Source organism: Microcaecilia unicolor, chromosome 13, assembly GCF_901765095.1.
Source record: "Microcaecilia unicolor chromosome 13, aMicUni1.1, whole genome shotgun sequence".
NCBI lineage: Eukaryota > Metazoa > Chordata > Amphibia > Gymnophiona > Siphonopidae > Microcaecilia > Microcaecilia unicolor.
Window position 1 is genome coordinate 72,170,345 of NC_044043.1, and position 25,774 is coordinate 72,196,118.

The window sequence follows — 25,774 nt, forward strand, 5'->3', positions numbered from 1 at the left end:
GATCCGCCCCAGGTGTCAGCCAGCCTAGGAATGCCACTGGCACCAGGCCCCCCCCCCCCCAGGAGGCTGGGGAGGAGCAGACACAGGGCTTCAGGGCCTCTGGTTTGGCTGGTGGGGGTCCCCATGCCCCACCAGCAGAAGCCTTCCTCCAGCGCTGTTCTCCACCGCATTTCCTGCCCTGCTGCTGCTTTTCCCCTCACGTCACGCATGCTCGAAATTGAGCATGTGGGATGTGAGGGGAAAAGCAGCCACAGGGCATGCAATACAGTGGAGAACAGCACTGAAGAAAGGCTTCTGTTGGCAGGGGGAGGGAGGTGGAACAAAATATGCCCCTCCCCAGTTTGGCCTCCGAACATCCCCGATTTTTGTGGTCTGGCTACATGGCGGTCTCAGGGGAGGGGGCCAAGCAGCAGCAGCAGCCCTACCCCAGGCCTGACTCAGTCACTCGGCAGCCCTGCCCTGCTGGCACTTTTATGGATAAGTGTATATGTGCACAAGGGGGGTGCATAAATGCAGGCACCTGGATTATACAATTGCTTTTCACAGGCCTGAGTTTATAAAAGGGTGCCCGTGTGAGAAGTCCAAAAAGCATGGGTGTAGGGGAGGGGAGGAAAGAGGGGGCATTTGTCCTTCCCTGGACTTCTTAGCCACTGATTACTGCCTGCTCCATGGAAAACTCTGTTGGGTAATGCAAAAATTACTTGAAATTCCTCCCTACCTTACTGCCAAAAAGTTGCCTATTTAAGTCTATTTTATAAAGGCCACTATAGCGTTCAAAGGACGTGAATAAACCATAAACTCTTCTATTCTAACGCTTCAGATTGTTCCAATAAATAATAAAGTTCCATAAATAATTTAGGGGTCCTTTTACTAAGATGGGTTAACAAATTACTGTGCATTAAGGGGCCCTTTTATAAAGGTGTGTAAGGGCCTAAGTGCATTCAGCGTGTGCCAAATCAGCATTACCACCCGGCTACCACGTGCCCTGGGTGGTAATTCTGAATTTGGCATATGGCGAAAGCGCGCAGTAGAAAATATTTCCTATTTTCTACCATATAGCGCTTAACCAGCGGTAAACGGCAGTGGGCACATGCTGCATGCCTACCGCCCGGTTAGCACATGAGAGTTTTCTGCTAAGTCAATGGGTGGCGGTAAGGTCTCAGGTCTAAAATGGACGCGTGCTGGTTTTTATTTTGCCGCACGTCCATTTCCAACCCCTTAAAAAAAGGACCCTTTTTCCAGGACGAGGTAAAAAGATGTGTTTGCGTTGCCGTAGGCCACTTTTTGCCGCATTTTAGTAAAGCAAACGCTCACTGCCACCAGCTGAGTATCTATCCCCCCTCCCCCTGTCTTTCTGTGATTATAGATCAGGGGGCATAAGAACATAATAGGAGGAGGGGGGGGGGGACTTCTTGCCCATGAGCCACAGTAATGACCCTGCTGAAAAGGGGATGGGGGAATTCTCCCCTTCAGGAGTTCAGTAGCTAGAAGTAGGGAGTTTCATCCAAAAAATGGGAAGGAAAGTGCTCCCCTCCCTTCCCCCCCCCCCAAGTTCCAATAGAGTAGAGGCTTCTGTCTGGTCCACAGCAGCGACGTCACTCCAGCCCACAGATGACACTTCCAGATGAAGGTCATATGCTGTTGCATCCATAGGCCAAGACCTTTCTCAGCAAGATCCATAACAAGATGGATATGACCTACAGGCCATAATTTGACCATCATTGTTTTGGATCCTATGAGGTCCTTCTCAACCTTATCTTCCTCTTTTTTTTTTTTAATCCCTTGAGGACCCCTTTAACCTTATCTTTCTGTGATTCTAGATGATCCCTTGAGATCCCTTTCAGTCCTAGTTTTCTAGGAATATGTGAGCAAGTCAGTGTTTGGGGAGTTGTTTAAAGATACGCTACTTTCATTGGCAAATGACTATGGTGCTGTTATCTACTACTCATTGTGCTCTTCCTCCTTGTGTAGGCCTGAATGGCAGTTTGAAAGTACTGTGTAGTATTGAACTCAGGTCTCCACAGTATTACATAGCACTTTGGAAAAAAGTAACCCCCCATGATGCCAAAAAGACTGACAAGAGCTAACATAGCATTGATTGTTGTTATATAATGACCAACATCTATCAGATTGGCTGTGAAGAAGGAAATGCAAACCATGAAGTAGATTAGCATGGCAAAGGTGATGCACTTGGCCTCACTGTAATTCTTGGGAATCCCCTTTCCCACATAGGAAAACGTGAAGCAGAGCAGGCTGAGCAGGCTGTTGTAAGCAAACTCCAAAATGTTCATGACTGAGCTAGCCTCATTGCACTCCAGCAGCAACTTGTCTTGATCCAAGTTTGTTGTGGAAACACCAGGGGGCTTCCAGAAGACCCATAAGCAGGAAATGAATAGCTGGATGCTGGTGAGAAGGACAACACAGACATACTGCCCATTCTTTTTTACCCAGTAGTCGTAGGTTTTTGGTAGCTTGGCAGCCATCTTGAAGATACATACAATCTGAAATGATTTGACTGCTATGTAGGAGAAGCAAACGGTCAAGGCCGTGTTAATTGTAGGATGTCTCAAAATGCATTTTATACTGCTGGGCTCTCCAATAAAGGAAAAAGTGCAGAGGAAGGCCAAGCCCAGTGCCGCTAACATAAAAAAGCACATTTTGCCACCCGCAGCTTTGACTACGGGGCTCTGTATCTGATGGGCAAAGGCTACAACGATGACTAGAGTCAACAGCATGCCCACCAGAGTTACCGTTATCAGTACAATGGCTGCGTTGCCATTCCAGTCCAGAATTATCCTTGTTTTGTTGAAACAGGTGATGCTTCTCTCTGGAGACCACTGATCTGCCCCACAGTTTGTGCAGATTCCTATGAAAAACAGGGGATAAAAGAGGAAGGCTGACACAAAGTTGAAACTATGATTTCTGGGGGTTTTCTAGCTAGGATCTTTACCAAAGTATTCTGGAGTAGCCCCAGGCCCCCCATTTTTCTGTCAACATGTGGTTGTTCTCTTAATGCATTTTTTGATACTTTGACAAAACCTTCAGAAGTCAACTGTACTTTTCTTATCATGAGACAGTTTTACAGCAGATATCCTAATACACCCCCCCCCCCCCAAAAAAAAACCCTGAAACAAAAAAATATATATATTAAGTTAAAATGAAGTTATGTATCTCCCAGCAACTTTGAGCTACAGGACACAAAGGTAAGTGAAACGAAATAGTCAGTGAACAACATAAAGTTTTACAAACCATCTTCATTCAGAAATGTCCCTTTCGCACAGTCCGCACAGATGAAACAGCACTTATGTGATCCTTTCGGCTTCATCTCTTGGCCAAACAGACATTTCTTTGAACAGACTGATGGTGGAACCTATACTTTACAGGAGATGGAAAAGTTAAAGATTGAGAATATAACCTCCATCCTGCAGAACAGACTCTGTGATTTGATACATTCTTGACAAGTACCAATTTGACACTCATCCAAAAACATACCGGGATTTGTAGACCTACTTACAACTTGAGAAAATACTTGAGTCTGTCTCTGGGAGTGAATTCTGGTTATCATGAGATTCTGGATCATATTTTGTTTCCTTACATGCAATTAAAATTGACAATGTAAAAATGTAAAATTGGAAATATCTTACACATAAGCAAATTAAACAACAATGTCATGTCCGTAAAAGCCATAATGCTGTGCAAAACATACAAACGTGGAAAACATAAAATAGAGGGACCAATACTGGAAGAATCCATGGAGATACTTTGGGCTTTATTCAGTAACTAGTAAAAAAGCCCCGTTTCTGATGCAAATGAAACGGGGGCTAGCAATGTTTTCTTCTGTGTGCATGTGGGAGTGTGTGTCCCTGCCCTCTGGCCTCTCTCCCCTCCCCCCTCTGAGTCCTTCACTGTTACAGAGCCAGCGATTTGATTTCATGCTCTGCTGTTTTCCTTCACTGACTGTGTTACAGAGAGGGCGGGGCAGACACTCATAGGGAAACCAGATATCTCACCCCCTTCACACTTCCGGCTGGAGGCTTCATAGAACGTTGGTTTTGCCTTTTATATAGAGAGAAGTTTTTCTCCAATAGGAACAGCATGGGATAAAGTTCGTTTTGAATTTTGCCTATTTTTGGTCTTTTACTTGCCTCCTGCTTCCAGCTTAGTTAGAAACTCCTCTCATATGAGTAAAGGCTAAAGAGGTTAGGGTTCTTCAGCTTGGAAAAGAGATGACTGAGGGGGGGATATGATAGAGGTCTACAAAATCCTGAGTGGTGTAGAACGAGTAGAAGTGAATCGATTTGTTTTACTATTTCAAAAGGTAAAAAGACTAGGGGATACTCAAGGCATGATGACCTTTCATGACAGAACTTTTAAAACAATTAGGAGGAAATATTTCTTCACTCAACAAATAATTAAGCTTTGAAACTCAGTGCAGGAGGATGTGGTTACAGCAGTTAGCATATCCGGGTTTAATAAAGGTTTGGACAAGTTCCTGGAGGAAAATTCCATAGTCTGCTTTTGAGATAGACATAAGTATTGCCACACTGGGACAGACCAAAGGTCCATCAAGCCCAGTATCCTGTTTCCAACAGTGGCCAATCCAGGTCACAAATACCTGGCAAGATCCCGAAAAAGTTCAATACATTTTATGCTACTTATCCCAGAATAGCCGTGGATTTTCCCCAAGTCAAGTTAATAATGGTCTATGAACTTTTCCTTTAGGAAGCTGTCCAGACCTTTTTCAAACACCGCTAAGCTAACCGCCTTTACCACATTCTCTGGCAACGAATTCCAGAGTTTAATTAGACGTTGAGTGAAGAAACATTTTCTCCGGTTCGTATTAAATTTACTTCTTTGTAGCTTCATTGCATGCCCCCTAGTCCTAGTATTTTTGGAAAGAGTAAACAAACGATTCACTACCCATTCCACTCCACTCATTATTTTATAGACCTCTATCTCCCCTCAGCCGTCTTTTCTCCAAGCTGAAGAGCCCTAGACGCTTCAGCCTATCCTCATAGGGAAGTCATCCCATCCCCTTTATCATTTTCGTCGCCCTTCTTTGTACCTTTTCTAATTCCACTATATCTTTTTTGAGATGCAGTGAACAGAACTGAACACAATATTTGAGGTGCAGTCGCACCATGGACCAATACAAAGGCATTATAACATCCTCACTTTTGTTTTCCATTCCTTTCCTAATAATACGTAACATTCTATTTGCTTTCTTAGCTGCCGCAGCACACTGAACAGAGGGTTTCAACGTATCATCAACAACGACACCAAGATTCCTTTCTTGGTCGGTGACTCCTAATGTGGAACCTTGCATTACGTAGCTATAATTTGAGTTCCTCTTTCCTACATGCATCACTTTGCACTTGCTCACATTAAATGTCATCTGCCATTTAGATGCCCAGTCTCCCAGCTGCGTAAGGTAGGTGGTGGTGCCATTTAAACAGGCACTGGGGGAAGCCACTGTCCTTGGGACTGGTAGCATGGAATCTTGCTTCTATTTGGGATTCTGCCAGGTACTTGTGACATGGATTGGCCAGTACTGGAAATTGGACCATCGGTCTGACCCAGTATGGTTATTCTTATGTTCTAAATGGGGCTGAGATAAGGCATGATGACCTTTCATTTGCAACCACCCATTTTATGTCTCCTCTCAGCTCGCTTAACCTAGTCATCAAAATATCACCCATTAGCTAGAGGCTATACTCTAGAACCCTGCAATTGTGGTTCCTACATATGTCCACTAGCTGTCACTGTGGCACAATGAGTGGGACTCCCTCCTCTCAAGGCCTATAAACACTGTCTCTGCAGAATCACCAGCACCAGCCAGCCTAGGGAACAGAAAACCTAACCTGAGAACTGAAATCAGGTTCTGCATATGGCAGAGACCAATGCTGCCATTAAGCCACTTAGCCAGCCTGAATAATTAGAAAAGATATTATTCAGGCTGGCTAAGTGGCTTAATGGCAGCCTAATATCTTTTCCAAAGAGAAGGGAGGGATACACCTTAAAATTCCTAATCTGCAATGATTAGGACTGGAGGGATATTTTTGTGAATTAAAGCAAAATAATGTCCAATTATTTATCTATACTGAGTAAAGAGCTAATCAGTAGTTATGATGTTATCTGGTGATCTCAGTCATTTAATGGAGCTTCCAAACCTCTCTCTCTTTCTTACCCAACGACTGGATGGACAAGAAGTGAGAGTAAACCCTATTTTAAACATCTTACAGTCTATTCGGCCAGTCATTTGCTTGCTTGCTTCCTTTCTCTATTGCAAGGCAAGACCTAGCCCTTTTTTTATGGAAAGCAGAACCTAGAACTATTTTCCAATGAAAAGCAAGACCTTGACTGTATCATTAATGAAAAGCAAGACCTCAATTCTTTTTCTAATAGAAAGTAGGACCTAGACCCCAGTCTCTGATAGAAGACAGGATATTGAACTTTTGTATAACTAGAAGAGTTTTCTTTTTCTTGCATCTAGTTTTTAAAGATCTTTATGGAACCAGTTTATTATTCCAAAGCTATACAACCTCATGGGGTTTGCAAGCTGATAGTCTGCATCTTCTTCTAATCCTAGATATTTATATGCATCTTCCTCTTAAACTCATAGATTTTTGTCAGGGAGACATTTTTCGTTTTCCTTAAGAAAGGTTGATTTGCACATTTGTCTAGATCAGGGGTTCTCAACCAGTCCTCGGGACACACCTAGCCAGTCCGATTTTCAGGATACCCACAATGAGATAGATTTGCACCCAATGGAGGTGGATTTATGCAAATTTATCTTATGCATATTCATTGTGGGAATTCTGAAAACCTGACTGGTTAGGTGTGTCCTGAGGACTGGGTTGAGAACCCCTGGTCTAGTCCAAAAGTCATCCCAGGGTCATCTGAGAAGCTCTTCATTACTCAGAATTGTTCCATCAAAGATGATCACAGGGCTATACAGCTTAAAATTGTCATTAGCACTCTGAAGTTGAAGCTAAATCTGTAGCCCAGCGAAATTTAGAGCCAAATAGAACAAGAGTGGTGACGATGTGAAGAATGACAAATTGTCTGTCTTTTTTCATAATTAAAATGAAGTGAGGTTTGCCAGATTTTAATGGTGAACTTGATGTACTCAGTCAATCCAGGATTCACTCTGTACATTTCAAGACAGTTTATCATCCAAGAGTATGGGGAGCTGTTGAAACTTTCTTATAGTTAGTGCATGCTCTACTGAGGCTTTGATTTTTTTTCACAGCTGGTCATATCTTTATTCTGGATCAATTAGTCTTTGATTCCATGTGCTTCTTTTCTATTGTTCTTATGTTCTATCATCATATTATTAACATTTATATTTAAATTTGTTTATTGGTTAAGATCTCAGCTTCAATAATTACAGACACTTTGCGGTATACATTGCTGTATCACTTTCCATTACCTGTATCTAACATGTTTCCACTCACTCAAATCCTAATCTCTACCTAATCTCTACTCTCTTCTTCCTAATACCACATTTTACTGTTCTCGATCGTATAATTACTACTACTACTACTACTTAACATTTCTAGAGCGCTACTAGGGTTACGCAGCGCTGTACAAATTAACAATGAAGGACGGTCCCTGCTCAAAGGAGCTTACAATCTAAAGGACGAAATGTCAAGTTGGGGTAGTCTAGATTTCCTGAGTAGAGGTGTAGTGGTTAGGTGCCGAAGGCGACATTGAAGAGGTGGGCTTTGAGCAATGATTTGAAGATGGGCAGGGAGGGGGCCTGGCGTATGGGCTCAGGGAGTTTGTTCCAAGCATGGGGTGAGACGAGGCAGAAAGGGCGGAGCCTGGAGTTGGCGGTGGTGGAGAAGGGTACTGAAAGGAGGGATTTGTCTTGAGAGCGGAGGTTACGGGTAGGGACGTAAGGGGAGATGAGGGTAGAGAGGTAAGGAGGGGCTGCAGATCGAGTGCATTTGTAGGTTAGTAGGAGAAGCTTGAACTGTATGCGGTATCATAATTACCACCCCCATCCTTAACTTAACCATTATTGTCCAACAACATCAAATACTCCAACCCCCCTTCCCTCCCCGCCTTATCCCCAACAAGCCCTAATCCCCCCCCCCCCCCCCCCCCCTTTGCTTTCCTGGTCAGGAACACTGAGTGTATCCTTCCTCTTTTTCGGTCACATATTTAAATTACGGTCTCTGCCCCCTGGGGGTATAGTCTGCCAGAATGAAGTCCATATTCGATAGAATTCTTTCTCTGTGAATCTCGAATCTTGCTTGCAATCCGCCACTCTCCTCTCAAATCGCATATAATCTATCATGCAGCCACGCCACTGCTGCATAGTGGGTGCTTTATTTGTAAACATTTATGTGATCATATATTAAATTTGTATTCGTTGCAGTGAACAACAAGTTACAGGGCTGTAGGTTCTGTGGATATTACTTACACTCCCTTTGAAAGAAGGGACTGCAAATACTCCCGAACATCCTAGACTACTTCGGGATTGGAGGAAACGTACTAAACTGGTTTAAAGGCTTCTTAACAGCAAGATCTTATCAAGTGATCTCAAACTCTAAAATGTCAACACCATGAAAACCTGAATGTGGAGTACCACAAGGATCACCGCTCTCACCAACCCTTTTTAACTTAATGATGACACCTTTAGCCAAAGCCCTATCCAACCAAGGACTTAACCCATACATCTATGCTGACGATGTCACGATATATATCCCATTCAAACAAGACATAAATGAAATCACACACAGCTTCCAAATAATGAACACCTGGGCGGACGCATTCCAACTAAAGCTAAACGCAGAAAAAACACAATGCCTCATCCTGTCCTCACAACACAACACAAACAAACCCAATACCATAAACACCCCAAAGTACACACTTCCAGTCTCAGACAGCCTGAAAATTCTGGGAGTAACAATTGACTGAAATCTCACGCTCGAAGACCATGTGAAAAACACAGCAAAGAAAATGTTCTACTCAATGTGGAAACTTAAAAGAATCAAACCTTTCTTCCCAAGGGAAGTATTCCGCAGCCTAGTTCAATCAATGGTGCTAAGTCATCTGGACTACTGCAATGCCATCTATGCCGGGTGCAAAGAACAAATCATTAAGAAGCTTCAAACCGCCCAAAACACAGCAGCCAGACTCATATTTGGGAAAACGAAATATGAAAGCGCCAAACCCCTAAGAGAAAAATTACATTGGCTCCCACTAAAAGAACGAATTGCATTCAAAGTCTGCACCCTGGTCCACAAAATCATCTACGGGGAAGCTCCGATCTACATGTCAGACCTTATAGACCTGCCTATTAGGAACGCAAAAAGATCATCACGCACATTCCTCAATCTCCACTATCCTAACTGTAAAGGGCTAAAATATAAATCCACATATGCGACCAGCTTCTCATACATCTGCACGCAGCTATGGAACGCACTACCGAAGGCCATAAAAACAACGCAAGACCTAACCATTTTCCAAAGGCTACTGAAAACAGATCTTTTCAAGAAGGCATATCATAAACATCCATCTTAAATACTATATAATAACATTAAACACGAACTAAACAAAACCGAACTTTTGTCACGATTGCTTAACCTCTTTGCTATTAATGATCAAGCACTACCACTTTAAAACTTATATCGAATAGTAAACATAGTAGATGACGGCAGAAAAAGACCTGCACGGTCCATCCAGTCTGCCCAAGAAGATAAATTCATATGTGCTACTTTATTTGTACTGTCCTCTTCAGTGCACAGACCGTATAAGTCTGGCCAGCCCTATCCCCGCCTCCCAACCACCAGCTCTGGCACAGACCCTATAAGTCTGCCCAGCACTATCCCCGTCTCCCAACTACCAGTCCCACCTCCCACCACCAGCTCTGGCACAGACCGTATGTCTGCCCAGCACTATCTCTGCCTCCCACCACTGGCTCTGGCACAGACCGTATAAGTCTGCCCAGCACTATCCCCGCCGCCCAACCACCAGCCCCGGCACAGACCGTATAAGTCTGCCCAGCACTAGTCCCGCCTCCCAACCACCAGCCCTAGCACAGACCGCATAAGTCTGCCCAGCACTAGCCCCGCCTCCCAACCACCAGCTCTGCCACCCATTCTAGGCTAAGCTCCTGAGGATCCCTTCCTTCTGCACAGGACTCCTTTATGTTTATCCCACGCATGTTTGAATTCCGTTACCGTTTTCATCTCCACCACCTCCCGCGGGAGGGCATTCCAAGCATCCACCACCCTCTCCGTGAAAAAATACTTCCTGACTCCAGACAAATGTCTGTGACGGGAGAGAAGAATTCTAGCTTGTAACCTTCTTGCACCACAGAGGACCCACTGGTCAGAAGTAATTCTGGCCCACTCTGTAAGAAACAGAGAAAGCTGACCACCGATCTTGCTCTCCTCTCGAGTGGAACTGCGCCCTATCATTGGGAGGCCCGAGGAGCCCCCTGACGAGGGGGGTCCAGCCGGACGCTTCTTGTTGCAAAAGGAAGAACGCTGCCCAGTGTATCTCTATAGTCGATGTCCTAATGTATGTTACAATCCAATTTATTACTCAAGAACCATCATGTAATACCATAATGTATTCCTTTTTTACTATGTATGTATGCACAGGGTATATATTTATACCATGATCTGCTCCATATATACTATGTTCCATGTATGTTACTATGCATGTATGCACCTTAACGCAACACCATTTGTAACTCTGTTATCCGGAAATGGCGGTGGTCTGCAAGGCTACCGCCATTACGGCAAATGTAAGCCACATTGAGCCTGCAAATTGGTGGGAAAATGTGGGATACAAATGCTATAAATAAATAAATAAATAAATAAATATTCATCTTGTTTTAACCATTGCTATCTGAACTGTTGATTTTTGCAGTTGTCCGGTCTTGGTGAAGAGATGTTAAATGTTTGATCTACAAGTTGGGTACTCCATCAGGGCCAATCTTCCAAATTGATGTTTCTGAATCTTGTTTCCAATTCTTTTCTAGGGTTGGCCTGGGTCATATAGAGGGGCATAATCGACCAGAAACGCCTATCTCCATGGGCGTTAATCTCCGAGAACGGGTCCGTGAAGGGGCGGAGTGAACCGTATTTTTTAAAAAAAATAGACGCCCATGCTTTATTCGCCAAGGTGTGAGCTGGGCGTTTTTGCTTTTCACCGATAATGGAAAATGAAATCGCCCAGCTCAAAAACGAATAAATGCAAGGCATTTGTTCGTGGGAGGGGCCAGGATTCATAGTGCACTGGTCCCCCTCACATGCCAGGACACCAACCGGGCACCCTAGGGGGCACTTTTACAAAAACAAAAAAAAAGGTAAAAGAGCTCCCAGGTGCATAGCACCCTTCCCTTGGGTGTTGAGCCCCCCAAATCCCCCTCAAAACCCACTGCCCACAAGTCTACACCAGTACTATAGCCCTAAGCGGTGAAGGGGGGCACCTACATGTGGGTACAGGGGGTTTGGGGGGGGGTTGGACGACTAGTAGCATTAAGCAGCACAATTGTAACAGGTAGGGGGGGGATGGGCCTGGGTCCACCTGCCTGACGTCCACTGCACCCCCTAACAACTGTTCCAGGGACCTGCATACTGCTGCTTGGGAGGAGGGTATGACATTTGAGGGTGAAAGTAAAAAGTTGTGAAACATCATTTGTTGTGGTGGGAGGGGGTTAGTGACCACTGGGGGAGTCAGGGGAGGTCATCCCCGACTCCCTCTGGGGGTCATCTGGTCATTTAGGGCACTTTTTGGGGCCTTATTCGTCAAAAAACAGGGTCCAGGAAAAGTGCCCTAAATTCTAGCTACAAACGCATCCATTATCGGCGAAGGGCGCCCATCTCTGTTCGGGTGATAACCACGCCCCAGTTCCGCCTTCACCACGCCTCCGACACTCCCCCGTCAACTTTGTCCGCATCCGCGACGGAGTGCAGTTGAAAGCGTCCAAAGTTCGGCTTTCGATTATGCCGCTTTATTTGTTTTTGTGAGAAGAACGCCCATCTCCCGATTTAGGTCGGAACTTGGGCGTTATTCTCGTTCGATTATAAGCAGGATAGCAATCTGACCAAGATATAAGTGCCATACACAGCACTCATGAGGCACAACTCTCAACTAAAATTAATAGTCTGGTAATGCAAACTAAGAGGATTTAAGTAGGAAAAGACATCTTATCACCAAATTATAAGGAACTATATAAACCCATAAGAGAGACTGAAGAAAGGCTAGCAACAGCCCAGTTATAGCTCAAAACACCAAAAATCAATGTGAGTAGTCTACATGAGGTATCAGTTACAACCTTAAAAGGCAGTGGTATGATTCCATCAAAACTACAAAAAAGCATTGATGGTAACCTGCACAAATGGCTTTTACAACCCAAGAAGACAGCACTACAAATTTGAGAGCTTGGGTGATGGGCACAGGGGAAGGAGGCGTGGATGTCAGAAACAATAAGGTAAACTGGGGATGGGCTGTTTTGGTCTTTAGCTGCCATTGTAGTGGAGGAGTGGAGGAGTGGCCTAGTGGTTAGGGTGGTGGACTTTGGTCCTGGGGAACTGAGGAACTGAGTTCAATTCCTACTTCAGGCACAGGCAGCTCCTTGTGACTCTGGGCAAGTCACTTAACTCTCCATTGCCCCATGTAAGCCGCATCGAGCCTGCCATGAGTGGGAAAGCGTGGGGTACAAATGTAACTAAAATAAATAAATAAAATTGTATAATATAGCCCTCATTCTCAAAGCATCCCAACGTCTACATTGCAGCATTAAAACATCTGGAGAGGCTCGTACATTTAAATGCCATTTTAAAATGAGGAGTCAACCAGACATTGGTTAGCCAAGTACATTCAGATGGCAAGGGGGCGTGGGGAGGGCAGTGAAGGGGAGTGATCTGGGCAAGCCTACAATACAGATGTGAATTTTCTATTTCACATAAGGAATGCACATCTGCAATGGAAAACCCAGCTGTCGGAATGTACATCTGCTCCAAAGCACATCTAAGTGCCTTCTTAAGGGGTAATGTTACATGCCGATGTGGTATGTTCTTTGACACTATGCTCTCCCCCTGGCACAGAACCCCACCCCTCCACCATCACAGCACCTCCCCAACTGCCACCAACAAGTTCCCCCCACCACCACCAGTACCAAGATTCCATGGCCACCAAGAAGCCCTTCATCTGCCAGTACCAAGACCCCCCACTACCACCCCTAAGACATCCTGGCCAGTACCAAGACCCCCCAATCTACACAACCCCCTGGCAGCAAGAAGACTTCCCCCAGAGCCCCAATTGTGGTAGCTCTTGGGGCTAAAGTGTAACACAGATGTCCCTCAGGCCACCAGTTCCTCCCATTCTCTGATCCAAACCCCGGATTTACCAGGGGTCCTTGAAATCTAGTGGAATAGGAGTGATGCCCACTCACTCTCACCTCATGCCCTCTTGCAAATCAAAATGGCTGCTGAGACCTCTAGCAGTAATACCTTGATATTACTGCTAGGAGTCAGGCTTTCAAAAAGGGGAAAATGCCCATATATGGAAGCTTGACCCCCCCTAGCAGTCATATTGGGATATTACCACTAGAGGCTCAGCAGCCATTTTGTTTTGCAGGAGGGCATGAAGTGGGAGCAAGTGGTCATTGCTTCCAGTCCCCCTAGACACCTGGTAAGATTGGGGAGGGGCCATCTTCATTATACTTTAAGGGGGGGGGAGTTCAGAGAGGCTGCCATGTCTAGAGCTAGTGCCCACATGGTGGGGGGGCCTTCTCTACCAGGTGGGTTCTTCTTGGGGAGGAGCTCTGTGGAGTGGCTGGGGGAGTTCTTGGTGGCCAGGAAGGGTCTCGGTATTGGCTGGGAATGTCTCAGTACTAGTGGGGGCGGGGGGTTGTATACTGGCAGGGGAGGTCTTTTGGTGGCATGGGGTCTTGGTACTGGTTGAGAAGATCATATTGATTGGGGGTGGGTTGTGATGCTGGGGGGGGGGGGTGGTCAAGTACTACAGTGTGTGTGCAGTGTGTGACACCATATCTGACACATCTGTCTGGTGGGGAGATCAGCATTTTTATTATCACCATCAAAAATGGGTGCTCTTACTGCTACATCCCCCGCTGCTGAGATGTCCATGAAGGCATGAATTTTAGAAGAGGATCTAGGTTGACAGACCTTTGCTAAATACTTGCCTAAGTTTAGACTTCCTGCCTTGGATGTCACTATCCAGGCTCGTGTGTCTTATCTAAAATGCTGCTCTATGTTACTATACAACATGACGATAAACTAACCGTGTTATTTTCTGTATGCCATGTAATTAGTTCTGGTTGAATCCGAAGACTTCCAACATTTGAGTATGATCCAACCTTCACAAATGGCCTTCTTCCTGTCCAGTTCCAGAAGACAATATCAAAGCCAGCTTGGGAATCACCATACTGGTCAAAATTAAGGCTGTTGTTAAGAAGGGAAAAGTTCACTTGTTTCAGTGAGTTGGTCACCTATATTGTGAGAAAGGGAAAAGAGAGAGATGTTCAGCATTCAAACCAGCTCCATGGAAGGGGCAGCTGTCTACACAATGCTTAAGTCAAGTCTCCTCACCAACAGAGTTGTACTCAAGATCCTAGGAGGAAGGAAAAGCGCCACTGCTAATGTAGTTATTTTTACTAACAGAGGTACTGACATGATTGTCTTGATACAGGCTTCTGTTGAGCAATTGACTAACAAGATACTATGCCATCTGAGGAGGCACCTATACAAAGTGTGATAAAATGGTGGAGAGAAGGAACTTTATTCCATCCTTCCCAGTTTGCATCGGTCTCCTCAAGCATTTACTCATATCAAAGGCCAAACTTTAGTATGGGACAAAATTCCTGCAAAAGAATGCAAGAGCATGGGAAACCAGTTCTTAAATAACAGCACTACTTCTAAGCTTTGCACAAAAATCCTGTAAATGTACAACAATTGCAACAAAAATATTTCAACATAGTACTTCAAGGCCTTTTGCAATCCTATATGTGGGTCTTCAGAAATGCCATTTTTGCAAGCTTTCTGTGGGTTTTTAAGAGCAAATACAGAGATTCCAAGTTACCCAGTCTAAGAGAGAGACTTTTTGGCCAGACCTAGTTTTGAACTTGTATCCCAAAGCTGTGTGAGATTTTCAGTCTCTAATTCTACCCATTGAAATCAGTGCTGCAGGTCCCACAATGCACCAGGAGAAGATGATCAGAAATCTAGGAACTGGGGAACTCTACAGCTCTGTTTTATCATCTGGTCTCACCACAAATAATGGGCACCAACTAGCTCTTCGGGGTTGAGTACCCGAAACCAGAGCCACAAACACAAGTTTTAGTTCACTGAGCTGGGTGCAGGCAGGGGCCGGGCTTGATCCCAGTAGGCCATAGGGTTTTAAGCTACACTCTTTATTATTTCTTTACCAGTCCAATGAAACTTTGCACTCCAGGTTTTTTATATTAAATGCAAACATAACTTTTGGTGTCAAGTTCCAACTACTAAATTAATAGTCTCTTGATAAATCCTAGGGCATTTACATATTTACAGTATCAACCAGTCCTCCAATACCCATCTTTTCTGTCAGAACAATCCAAGGCTGTGGCTTCCTGTTCCTTCCGCAGCAAGCTGTCCCAGTGGGCTTTTACCCAGCCGCCGGAACCACTCAGGATCGAATCTCCCTGTCCGTCCTACTCCTCCAGAGGTGCACTTCTTCAAACTGCTGCCTCTGGCACTGAACAAGCTCTTCCTATTCTGCTCTTAGGGGTTAACCCTTTCTACCCACCCAGAGCTTTCCTCACAGTTACTGCTCTTCTTAACATCAACTACGTACTTCTTAGTTCAGCCTTAGGTAGGGTTACCATATGGCTCCAGAAAAAGGAGGACAGAATGAGCCAGTCCGGGTTTTACTTCCATTGCTTTCAATGGAAGCAAAACCTGGACTGGATCAATGTGTACTCCTTTTTCTGGAGCCATATGGTAACCTTAGCCTTAGGTTATTGGGCAATACCCCCTCTCCTCACAGGTCCTAGTCAGGGTGAAGGCAACCAAAGACCATGTGCTCACTAATCCTATCACTTTTATAACCTCCCAACCCCACTACAACTATGACACCCGTTGTCACTTATTCTCTCTTATACCTACTTCTGGGCTGGGCTCTTCACCCTCCCACATGCTGTTATCTATCTCTCCCCCCCCCCCCCCCCCCCCCCAGTGAATCTTCAGAGTTCTACACCAGTTCTCGTAATCCCCTGGAGAAATTCAGAAACTCAATAAACCAGGGGATTACACATGGCTACAAAATAATAAGGCAGAGCTTCCCAGTTCCAGGAGGAAGACTTTTAGCCAGTCCTGCAAGATAGGATTGTTAAAAATCCAAGAGTGGCCTAAAATCTCCCTCCTGGAACCAGGTAGCTTGGCAGCTATGACACTGTCATAGTACAATTTGCCAAAATTCCACAGAGTCTTATGTAACCTATACTTTTCATACCTGTAATGCACTACATAAATCCAGTTAAGAAAAAATGTAATTGGGTAATAGAAAGACACACATTCTGAAGACCCAACAATTATTTTTTCAAGAGCCATAAATTCTTCCTCCTGGAACTCGGTAACTTGGCAGCTTTAGCAAAAAAAAAACACAGTTTTCTAAGCCATCAACTTAGTACATCTGAGAAAGTCCCTCCTACATATTAGGCCCTAGACATTAGTTTAGTTTGCCTATGCCCTATTTTCTCTTTAAAAAGACCACCTTTCCATGTATGTAAAGGAACAAAACCAGGACTGGATCAGCTTCTCTGGACTGACGTGGGTGAAGGACAACCCTAATTACATTACCCATAGATGGCCTGTATTGTACTAGCTCAGGGGTTCTCAACCCAGTCATTGGGACATGCCTAGCCAATCAGGTTTTCAGGATACCCTCAATGAATATGCATGAGATAGATTTGCACAGAATGGAGGTAGTGCATGCAAATTTATCCTATGCATATTCATTGTGGATATCCTGACTGGCTTGGGGTGTCCCGAGAATTGGGTTGAGAACCCCTGTACTAGCTTATCCTAAAAAAAAAATAGAAGAAAAGAAAAGAAATCTGTGCTCAAATGAATAAATACGGCCATGTAAACTTTGGCAGCAATCTTGGCATCTATAAATGGAAATCTGATGCTGCTGCTTTCCATAGGTCCCATTCTGTAGGACTAATTTACTCAGGGAAATCCGTGTATGATCTGTCCATCTCCACCTGCCAGCTTGTGTACTATGGGAATCGATTAGGTGCCATCAGTGATGTCCGTCCCATAGAAAAAAACTCATTAAAAAAGCTTTGCTTCAATATGTTTAGATTTTTTTTTAAATTTTAGTGTATGGTAAGACCATTTAAGGGGTAGTTATTACCATGTGTTAGCGGAACAAAACACAATTTATGCCCCCTAATGCAAGCTAAATGGCAAAATTACACATTATTTTACTATAACACACAATAGGTTGTTGTTGTTGTTTTTTTTTGTTTGTTTTGTTTTTTAAACTTACATTTTTTATTGCAATAGTGGGTCATGAAATACAACAATCAAACATTACTATCCAGGGGTATAATAGTTTACACAGAATAAAGAATACCCCCAACCAATCCTCCCGGTCCCTGTCCGGGTAGGCATTAAACCACCAATAAGAAAAACAAGAAGTACATTCCCCTAGGGTTCTCAACCCAGTTCTTGAAAGACACCTAGCAAGTCATGTTTTCAGGCAGTGGCGTAGCTACGTGGGGCCACGAGGGCCTGGGCCACTGTAGATTTGGCCCTGGACCCCCCTGCCAATGACCCTCTCGACCCCCTTCCCGCCGCCAACCCTCCACCGCCGTCGCCTACCTTTGCTGGTAGGGGACCCCAACCCCCACCAGCCGAGGTCCTCTTCTTCCAGCGCAAGGCTTCGTTCTGTTTCTGTGAGTCTGACATCCTGCATGTACGTGCAGGACATCAGACTCACAGAAACAGAACGAAGCCTTGCAGATCAGCCAGCGAGGTCCTCTTCTTCTGGCGCACGGCTTCGTTCTGTTTCTGTGAGTCTGACATCCTGCACATATGTGCAGGAAGTCAGACTCACAGAAACAGAACGAAGCCTTGTGCTGGAAGAAAGGGACCTTGGCTGGTGGGGGTTGGGGTCCCCCACCAGCAAAGGTAGGTGACGGCGGCGACGGCGGCAGGGGAGGGTTGGCGGCAGGAGGGGGGGGTCAAAGTTGTTGGTGGTGGTGGCGGCGGCAATGGCGGGGGAGGGGTCAGCAATGGCGGTGGGGGTTGGCAGCGCCAGGGGGGGCTAAAATGTGCTCCCTCACCTCGGGCTCTGGACCCCCCTCCCGCTGAAGTCTGGCTATGCCCCTGTTTTCGGGATACCCACAATGAATATGCATGAGATAGATTTGCACACAATGGAGGTAGGGCATGCAAATATTTCTCATAAATATTCATTGTGGGTATTCTGAAAACCCAACTGGTTAGGTGTGTCCCAAGGACTAGGTTGAGAACCCCTGTTTTAAGGTACTGTAGGTTATATCATAATGAGGTGCAAAGCATGCAAATGAATAAAAAATACCTCATTATTATGTAAATTCATATCTCTTCCACAAGGCCTACAAAGAGAACCCATAGCCTTACAAAACCACCTCACCAATTCACACAGTTATTACAGTCCACTTTCTACCCTGCCTAACACCTTCCTTCTCTCTTCCCTTACCTAATCTTTGAACATTACTAATTGTAACTGATATCATGGAATGATTATGTCATAACCAAACTCTGTAAGCCACATTGAGCCTGCAAATAGGTGGGAAAATGTGGGATACAAATGCAAAAAAATAAAATAAAATAAATTAAATAATGCAGCTTGCATTGCATTTCACAAGTTCCATTATTCCAGGAAAAAATAATGCCAACTCAAAACTGGCTCAATGCTCACCGGCACCAGCTGTCAAACAGATGTACAGTCCATGGGTCCCCTTCTTCCCTTCCCCAGCAAACACTCCTCTCCAGAGGATACCCCCAGACTTCCCCCAAAACACATAAGTGCCCAAGTGATTGGACCTCATCTCTGCTCCTCAAAAGACCCAGGACTTACCTTCAGTAAGCACTAGAGGTCCACAACTAAAGAATATTGGGGTAAATTTTTTAAGGCTTCATAGGGAATTCATGGTGTTATACCTTTGAGGGTTTTCAGCTGGCTACAAGAATGTGTGTAATTTCACACATGCAGAAGATGTTCGCTATCCTCTCCTGAAGAAGTGAGAATTCTATGATTCTACTGGAGAGAGAGAGAGAGAGAGAGAGAGAGAGAGAGAGAGAGAGAGAGAGTGAAAGGGAATGAAAGAGACTTTCTATATGTAAGCCCATTTCGTTAGAGAATTTTTGGAGGCGCCTTTCGGATGTGGATTTTTTCCCTTCCCGGGTTTGAAGCTAAGTACTCTCTTTGTCATTGTTTGTTTTTACATTTAGTTTTCCCTTTTGGAAATATATTTTTCATTCTTCCGACATATATTATAATTACAATCTTTTAGGCTTATTTGATATTATCTGTGCCTATAGTCAATTGATTACTGATATATTATAGCCTCACTCCGTTTTTTACTACAGATTGGCTTAGCTATTTCACTCTGTAGGTTTTTCGGAGGTGGTGGTTGGCCCATAATTGAAGCCTTAACAGGTGTGTCCACTGAATTGGTACCCTTGGCTATTGAGGCCCTTTATTTAAATCACTTTTGATATATTCTTTGATCATAGCACAGATAATTCTTATAACGAATTAGAGCTAATTTTCTTTAGTTTCTTATCTTTTTGGCTCGAAGCAGATTTGTTAATTTTTTTGTAATTTCACAGTGCAATAAAATTATACACTAGGAGATATGGAGGCATATTTTCAAAGCACTTTGGGAGGCTAAGTTCCATAGGTTTAGGAACTTTGGGAGGCTAAGTGCTTTGAAAATGAGCCTGCTGGTCAGATTAGAAAAGTTTATTCCTACACACTTTAACTCTCATTGGAAATGGCACAAATTATGATCATTTTTTTTTTAATCCAGGCAACTGCCCAGTCTTCCAACATAGTCTAAGTGGATAGTTTGCAATTGTTTATTTCATTTTGACCTCCAGCTTGATTGGAAGGTAGTTTATTTTTGAAGATCAGGCTGAAAAGTACATTCATACTCTGTCTCATAAGAACCTTATTGACCATTTACTCAATTAAGACTATCATGGTATAACAAATTGAACCATTGCAGATTTTACCATTACCTAAATTTGACATAACTGAATGAGTAAGAGGCCATCTGTTTTATTCCTGATAAGAAATACACAGTGTACCTCATTGAACTCCTGTTAAAACTAGGTATGGTTCAAACTACAAGACAATGGAAGTCTTCAGGTACTTTCTGCTCACTGCATGGAAGAGTAACTCACATAGGGATACGTACTTGCCAAGGGTAGACCATCCTCATATTGCAATGGGTATGATTGCAGCCAAGTACTTCATGAAGTGCATAGGCAACAGCGTACACTGCGGAATAAACATTGAAGATCACCCGTCTCTCTGGAGGACCCAAAAGCTCACTCAATGTTACCTTCAAACAGCTGTCACAGTTCTGGTTGCAGTTCTCCTTGGCTACTTTCATTGGTTCGACCGTGCTATGATTGACCAAGTGGACCAAATATTCCGTGAAACCAGGTATTTCAACATTTTTCATGGCAATGCCAACAACCACACCCAGGCGGTGGGAATTGGGGAGGCTATAAATGCTTTTAGCTACTGACCAGGTCTCAGAGGCAATCCAGACTTTCCCAGGGAGATCCCGGTCAACCACAGCCTGGAAGAAATCAATTGCAATGATGTCCAAGGCAAACACTACAATGACATTAACCTTGCTCATGGCAATATTTTCAACAATTTTTGATACTTCCTTATTCCATTCCTTCTCTCTGCCTGCAACTTTAACTGGGATCAGTCCCTGGTAAGCTACACAGATGCCCTCTGGAGATGCGGCATCATAGAGTTGAAGCAATCCTTCTTGTCCATAGTCATCTTCACTTCCCAGAATGGCAATCCAGGTCCAATTAAATCTCAGCAAGATGTCTACAATCACATGCTTCTGCTTCTTATGATTGGGAACAGTTTGGAAGCAAGAAGGTAGTTTCAAGTTGCTAAGCTCGCTGCTGATGGCATAGTAATTAATCTAGAAGAAATGGATAGGCATTGAGTTATGAAAGCTGAGAACTTAAAATTCAGACCCTCTCATAACAGTTATAAAATGGCATTAGAAAACCCTACAACCTGATTTGTCATTCTGGTATGCAAGTAATACTACGAGTTCCAGAGGTTTCACAAAGCTCAAACATCTACAAGGTCTCCCCATGCGTCATTTTCAGATGACTGCAAATCATAAGAGATAGATTGAGCTCCTCGATTTTGATCCATTGCAAGCATGGACTTTTGTTCTGACTACCCTAGAGCTACAAGCCCATATAGGATCAACGGTACCCATTCAAAATAGCCCCGACAAAATGGCCTCTGACAAAATAGCTCCAAACAAAAAAGGCTCCCGACATAATAGTCCCTGACATAACAGCCACTGTCAAAACAGACTGCCCACAATATAGTCCTTAACAAATTAGCCCTCCTGACAAAAGATCAGGCTGCCCAGAATATGGCACTGCATTTTTTTTTCCTAATAATCTTACCTTGCCAAACAGGATAAGGTTGGTAAGACTATGAAAATGATGACAATATTGTTGTTGTTTTTTTTAATTAGCATGTTGATGGAAGAATAGTTTCCTTAAACAGCAGAACAGATCATGAATACCAGTTGGTAGCTATAGAATTTTGTCTATTTATATATGCTTTACACAATGCAATGCTGGTAGGAGCCTTTATCAGTGAAGATTTCACTTGTAGTTTATCATCCTTTTTTGTGATGTGTTATTTTTTTCTAGAGGGCTATTTTGTCAGTCTATTTTGTTAAAATTCTGTTTTGTCAGGACTTTTTTGTCGGAGTTATTTTGTCAGGGTGCCAGGATCAACTCAGCCCATCACTTATTAAGGATGGGCTGTTGTCATTCACTGATAACAGTTCGCACTCTTCTTAAACAGTGTTCTCTGGTCTAGATTCTATATGTGGCGTTGAAAACAATAAGCAGTAAGTGCTAGTCTATAAACAGCACTCTGAGTTGGGCACCGTTTATAGAATAGCGCCTAGCGCCAAGCAGTGGCGTAGCTACGTTGGGGCCTGGGGGGGCTTGGACCCTCCCTGCCGACGACCCTCTCAACCCCCCCTACCGCCGCCAACCCACCGTCGCCTACAGGACATCAGAAACAGAAGGAAGCCTTTTGCAGGAAGAAGAGGACCTTGGCTGGTGGGGGTTGGGGTCCCCCGCCAGCAAAGGTAAGCGACGGTGGGTTGGCAGCCGGAGGGGGGGGGTCGAGAGGGACATCGGAAGGGGGGGCAAAGTTGGTGGTGGCGGCGGCAGGGTCGGCAATGGCGGGGGGGGGGGGTCAGTGGCGCCGGGGGGGGCTAAAATGTGCCCCCTCACCTCGGGCTCTGGACCCACCTCCCGCCGAAGTCTGGCTACGCCCCTGACGCCAAGAGCTGAAACCTGGTGTAAATCCCTGCACCTAAATTAGGCACCAATCAGGCATATTCTGTAACAGTGTGCGCAACTTCTAGGACTACAAATAAACAAAAATCGTCCCACTTACACACAGAAAATAACTTCAGTCAATTTTCAGGAAGGAAAAGCTTTAAAGAGCTCCAAGTCAGGCCAACCTATAGAGCTATAATGATCAAATTAGATCTGCTCATCTGAAAACAGTGATTAAATAATCATCAATATCTTAAATATATATTTAGTGAACCAACTTCTCTGCATCCCCCAGACACAGAGAAGATGGTTCACTAAGTATATGTTAAGATAAATGAAATTGTTGATTATTTAATCACTGTTTTCAGTTTGTTTGTACCCTGTGCTTTCCCACTCATGGCAGGCTCAATGTGGCTTAGGTACTTATTTGTACCTGGGGCAATGGAGGGTTAAGTGACTTGCCCAGAGTCACAATAAGCTGCAGTGGGAATTGAACCCAGTTCCTCAGGACCAAAGTCCACCACTCTAACCACTAGGCCACTCCTCCACTCCCGTTTTTAGACATTACACTGGACACTGTATTGAAGTGAATATTAAAATGAACCTTAGATTGAAGTGATCATATATAAGATATACCTGTGTGGTTCTGGAAGGTTTTTGCCAATGATGATGAGCAGATCTAATTTCATTATTATAGGTCAGCCTGACTTGGAGTTCTTTGAGGCTTTTCCTTCCTGAACATTGACTGAAGTTGTTTTCCGTGTGTAAGTGGGACGATTGTTATTTGGATTGTTTTGATGTCACCACCCCCATTTTGATTTTTTGTAGCAAATTCTAGGAATGTCCATGCCCCTCCCATGGCCATGCCCCTTTTTCAGATCCACGCACTAGAATTTACATGCGCATCTTTATAAAATATGCCTAGCAAGATGTGCACATATAATCTAAATGTTGACAATTAGCAGTGATAATTATTAGCACCCAATTATCGACGTTAATTGGTTTGTTATTCAATTAAAAATTGCACATGGAATTGGGTGTGTGCCCAATTTCCCACATGCAATTTTGAGCACCATATATAGAGGGCGCACTCTTGTTAAGCAATGTGCACTATATGCAAAGAAGGTGCACTCTTTCCCAATAGTGCGCACATGCATGATGGTTTGCAAATGTGTGATTATTCGTGTAATGATTATTCTGTAAGTGCATTCTTTTTCACATAGTGCACATTCTTTTAAAGAGTGTGCCCTCTTCACAAAGAGTGCTCACTCTTTATTACATTCATTCCAGAATGAAAAAAAACAAAACAAAAGCTTTTTGGCTGCCCATCCCTATCACATATAACTTGACTATCAATCTTAAGCAGCAGCAGTGAAGAGCAAAATAAGTATTGGTTGCCAGCAATGGAAGACTCATCTCCCACTACTCTGGCATGTGCTCTGTACTAGAACAGAACGTCCGGGTGTTAATCTTAGTCACTGATCATCCACCACACGTGCAGAATGAAGACAAAGCACCTTGTAATCAAGGTGAGGTGTAGGATCTAGAAATGAGGCAAATATTTAAATAAATAGTTACAACTGGAGAGAGTAAGTGAAGGTTACAGAACACTTTTGAGAGGAGTTTACCTGTGGAATAAGGAAAAGGTTGAAGATATTTCCAGTGATAATTGCAGCATCACTACTATCTGGCCCAATTACAGCTATCACCTTAGGGATGTAGTTGATATAGCTCCTCTGTATATTGATAAGACGATCTCTGGAGAGGAAATCCAGCGCTGGGTGGATGTTGTTATATTTGTAGCATACATCAAAGATCTCATAGCCTAAGGTGACATTGGGTAGCAATGAGGTAGAATTGTTGATCTCTTCCACAGCAAACTTCATGGCTTGGAAATAGCGATAGCCTGGAATGTTAGTCCTTAAACTGTAGGAACAGAAAGAAACAGCATGGTCTAACCATAACATGTGGCCCTTGATACACATTGTTCTGGATCACGAGCAACCTTCATGTTATGACATCATGTCTTAGTCAAGTATATGAAAACCATGTCAGGAAAATAAACTATGATGCCATTGGCTCTGTGACAGTCGGTTCTGTTATGGTATAATTTAGATCCATTCTAAGTAGTTTATAGAATCCCCCAGATTCTATAAATGTGCCCAAATTTGGACACCGACCCAAGGTGCATGTGCAACTTAATTGGATAATGAGGCATTAATGAGTAATAATTGGATGCTAACAACCAATTATTGAGGTTAATTGGCACCAATTAGGATTTACACATGCATCTGGCTGTGTGCTGTCCTATAATGCTGGGCACCCAATTCCCACAGCGCAGAACCCAAAAGAGGGCATGGTCATGGGAGAAGCATGAGCGGGTCAGGGGTGTTCCAAGTAGTTGAGTGCTATGTTATAGAATATGGGGGGATCCACGCCCAATTAACATGCCAGGAATTACACCAGGTTTCAGCTGGTGTAAGTCTGGCACCCAGAGTTGGGCGAGGGAATCCGCTGTAAGCTTTATTCGATAAAGGGTGAAAAGGACGTCAATTTTTCTGCCACCGAGAATTCCCCATATATGTCCATGACTCATCTATTTACTGTATCTCTCCAGGTTAATCAATAATACCCAATCATCTATCCTATTTCTTTTGGAGGGACCCAGTAATTTTTATCTGCTCCACGGGAATCCCAGGTCAATCAGAACCAGCCTCTGCTGGTCTCCAGTACCATGAACCTTCATTTACAACTATCCAGTGTCTTCCCCTATTTTATATCACCTTCCAAATTAATTTAGCTCAGCCACTGCACTGAGCCACAAGCCATGAACCAGAGTTCCCTATGGAAACCTATAAACATAGGCATAGTCTGGCAACTAGGTATTGCTGCTTTGTGATGGCTGGGACCTTCCCTACCCACCCTCATGTCCAGGGACTGTGAATGCTGTTTCCGCCACATCCCTGTGGAGCAACATCTTGGCCAGTGAATGCTCTGTAGGACAGTATGCAGCATGTTCATGAAACTACTGACCCAACCTCTCATTTGTATTAGGTAGCTAAGTATTGTATAGTATCTCTAACTGACTTACCATCTCTTCTCCTGCTATAAAGAATATTAAACCATGCATGCTGCAGTGCAAGGAGAATGCATGCTACAATACTTTTTTTTTT

At 43.9% G+C, this 25,774-nt stretch overlaps 1 protein-coding gene across 1 annotated transcript; it reads right to left on the reverse strand.

Moving 5' to 3' along the window:
- Positions 1-1,624: 1,624 nt before the first annotated feature.
- On the reverse strand, positions 1,625-24,511 carry LOC115456567 (taste receptor type 1 member 2-like). Its single transcript, XM_030185735.1, has 5 exons — positions 24,230-24,511; positions 20,444-21,199; positions 14,273-14,479; positions 3,250-3,370; positions 1,625-2,866 (listed from the first exon to the last, which is right to left on the reverse strand). Exons 1-5 carry the CDS (start codon positions 24,485-24,487, stop codon positions 1,935-1,937), a joined length of 2,274 nt encoding a protein of 757 aa, XP_030041595.1. The 5' UTR covers positions 24,488-24,511; the 3' UTR covers positions 1,625-1,934.
- Between the last annotated feature and the right edge of the window lie 1,263 nt (positions 24,512-25,774).

Coding starts and splice junctions, on each gene's coding strand:
- LOC115456567 (XM_030185735.1), bottom strand. CDS start 24,487: ATGAAGTTTGCTGTGGAAGAGATCAACAATTCTACCTCATTGCTACCC. Junction 21,200..24,229: donor ACCTTTTCCTTATTCCACAG/GTAAACTCCTCT, acceptor CATTTCTTCTAG/ATTAATTACTATGCCATCAG. Junction 2,867..3,249: donor GACATTTCTGAATGAAGATG/GTTTGTAAAACT, acceptor TGTTTTTCATAG/GAATCTGCACAAACTGTGGG.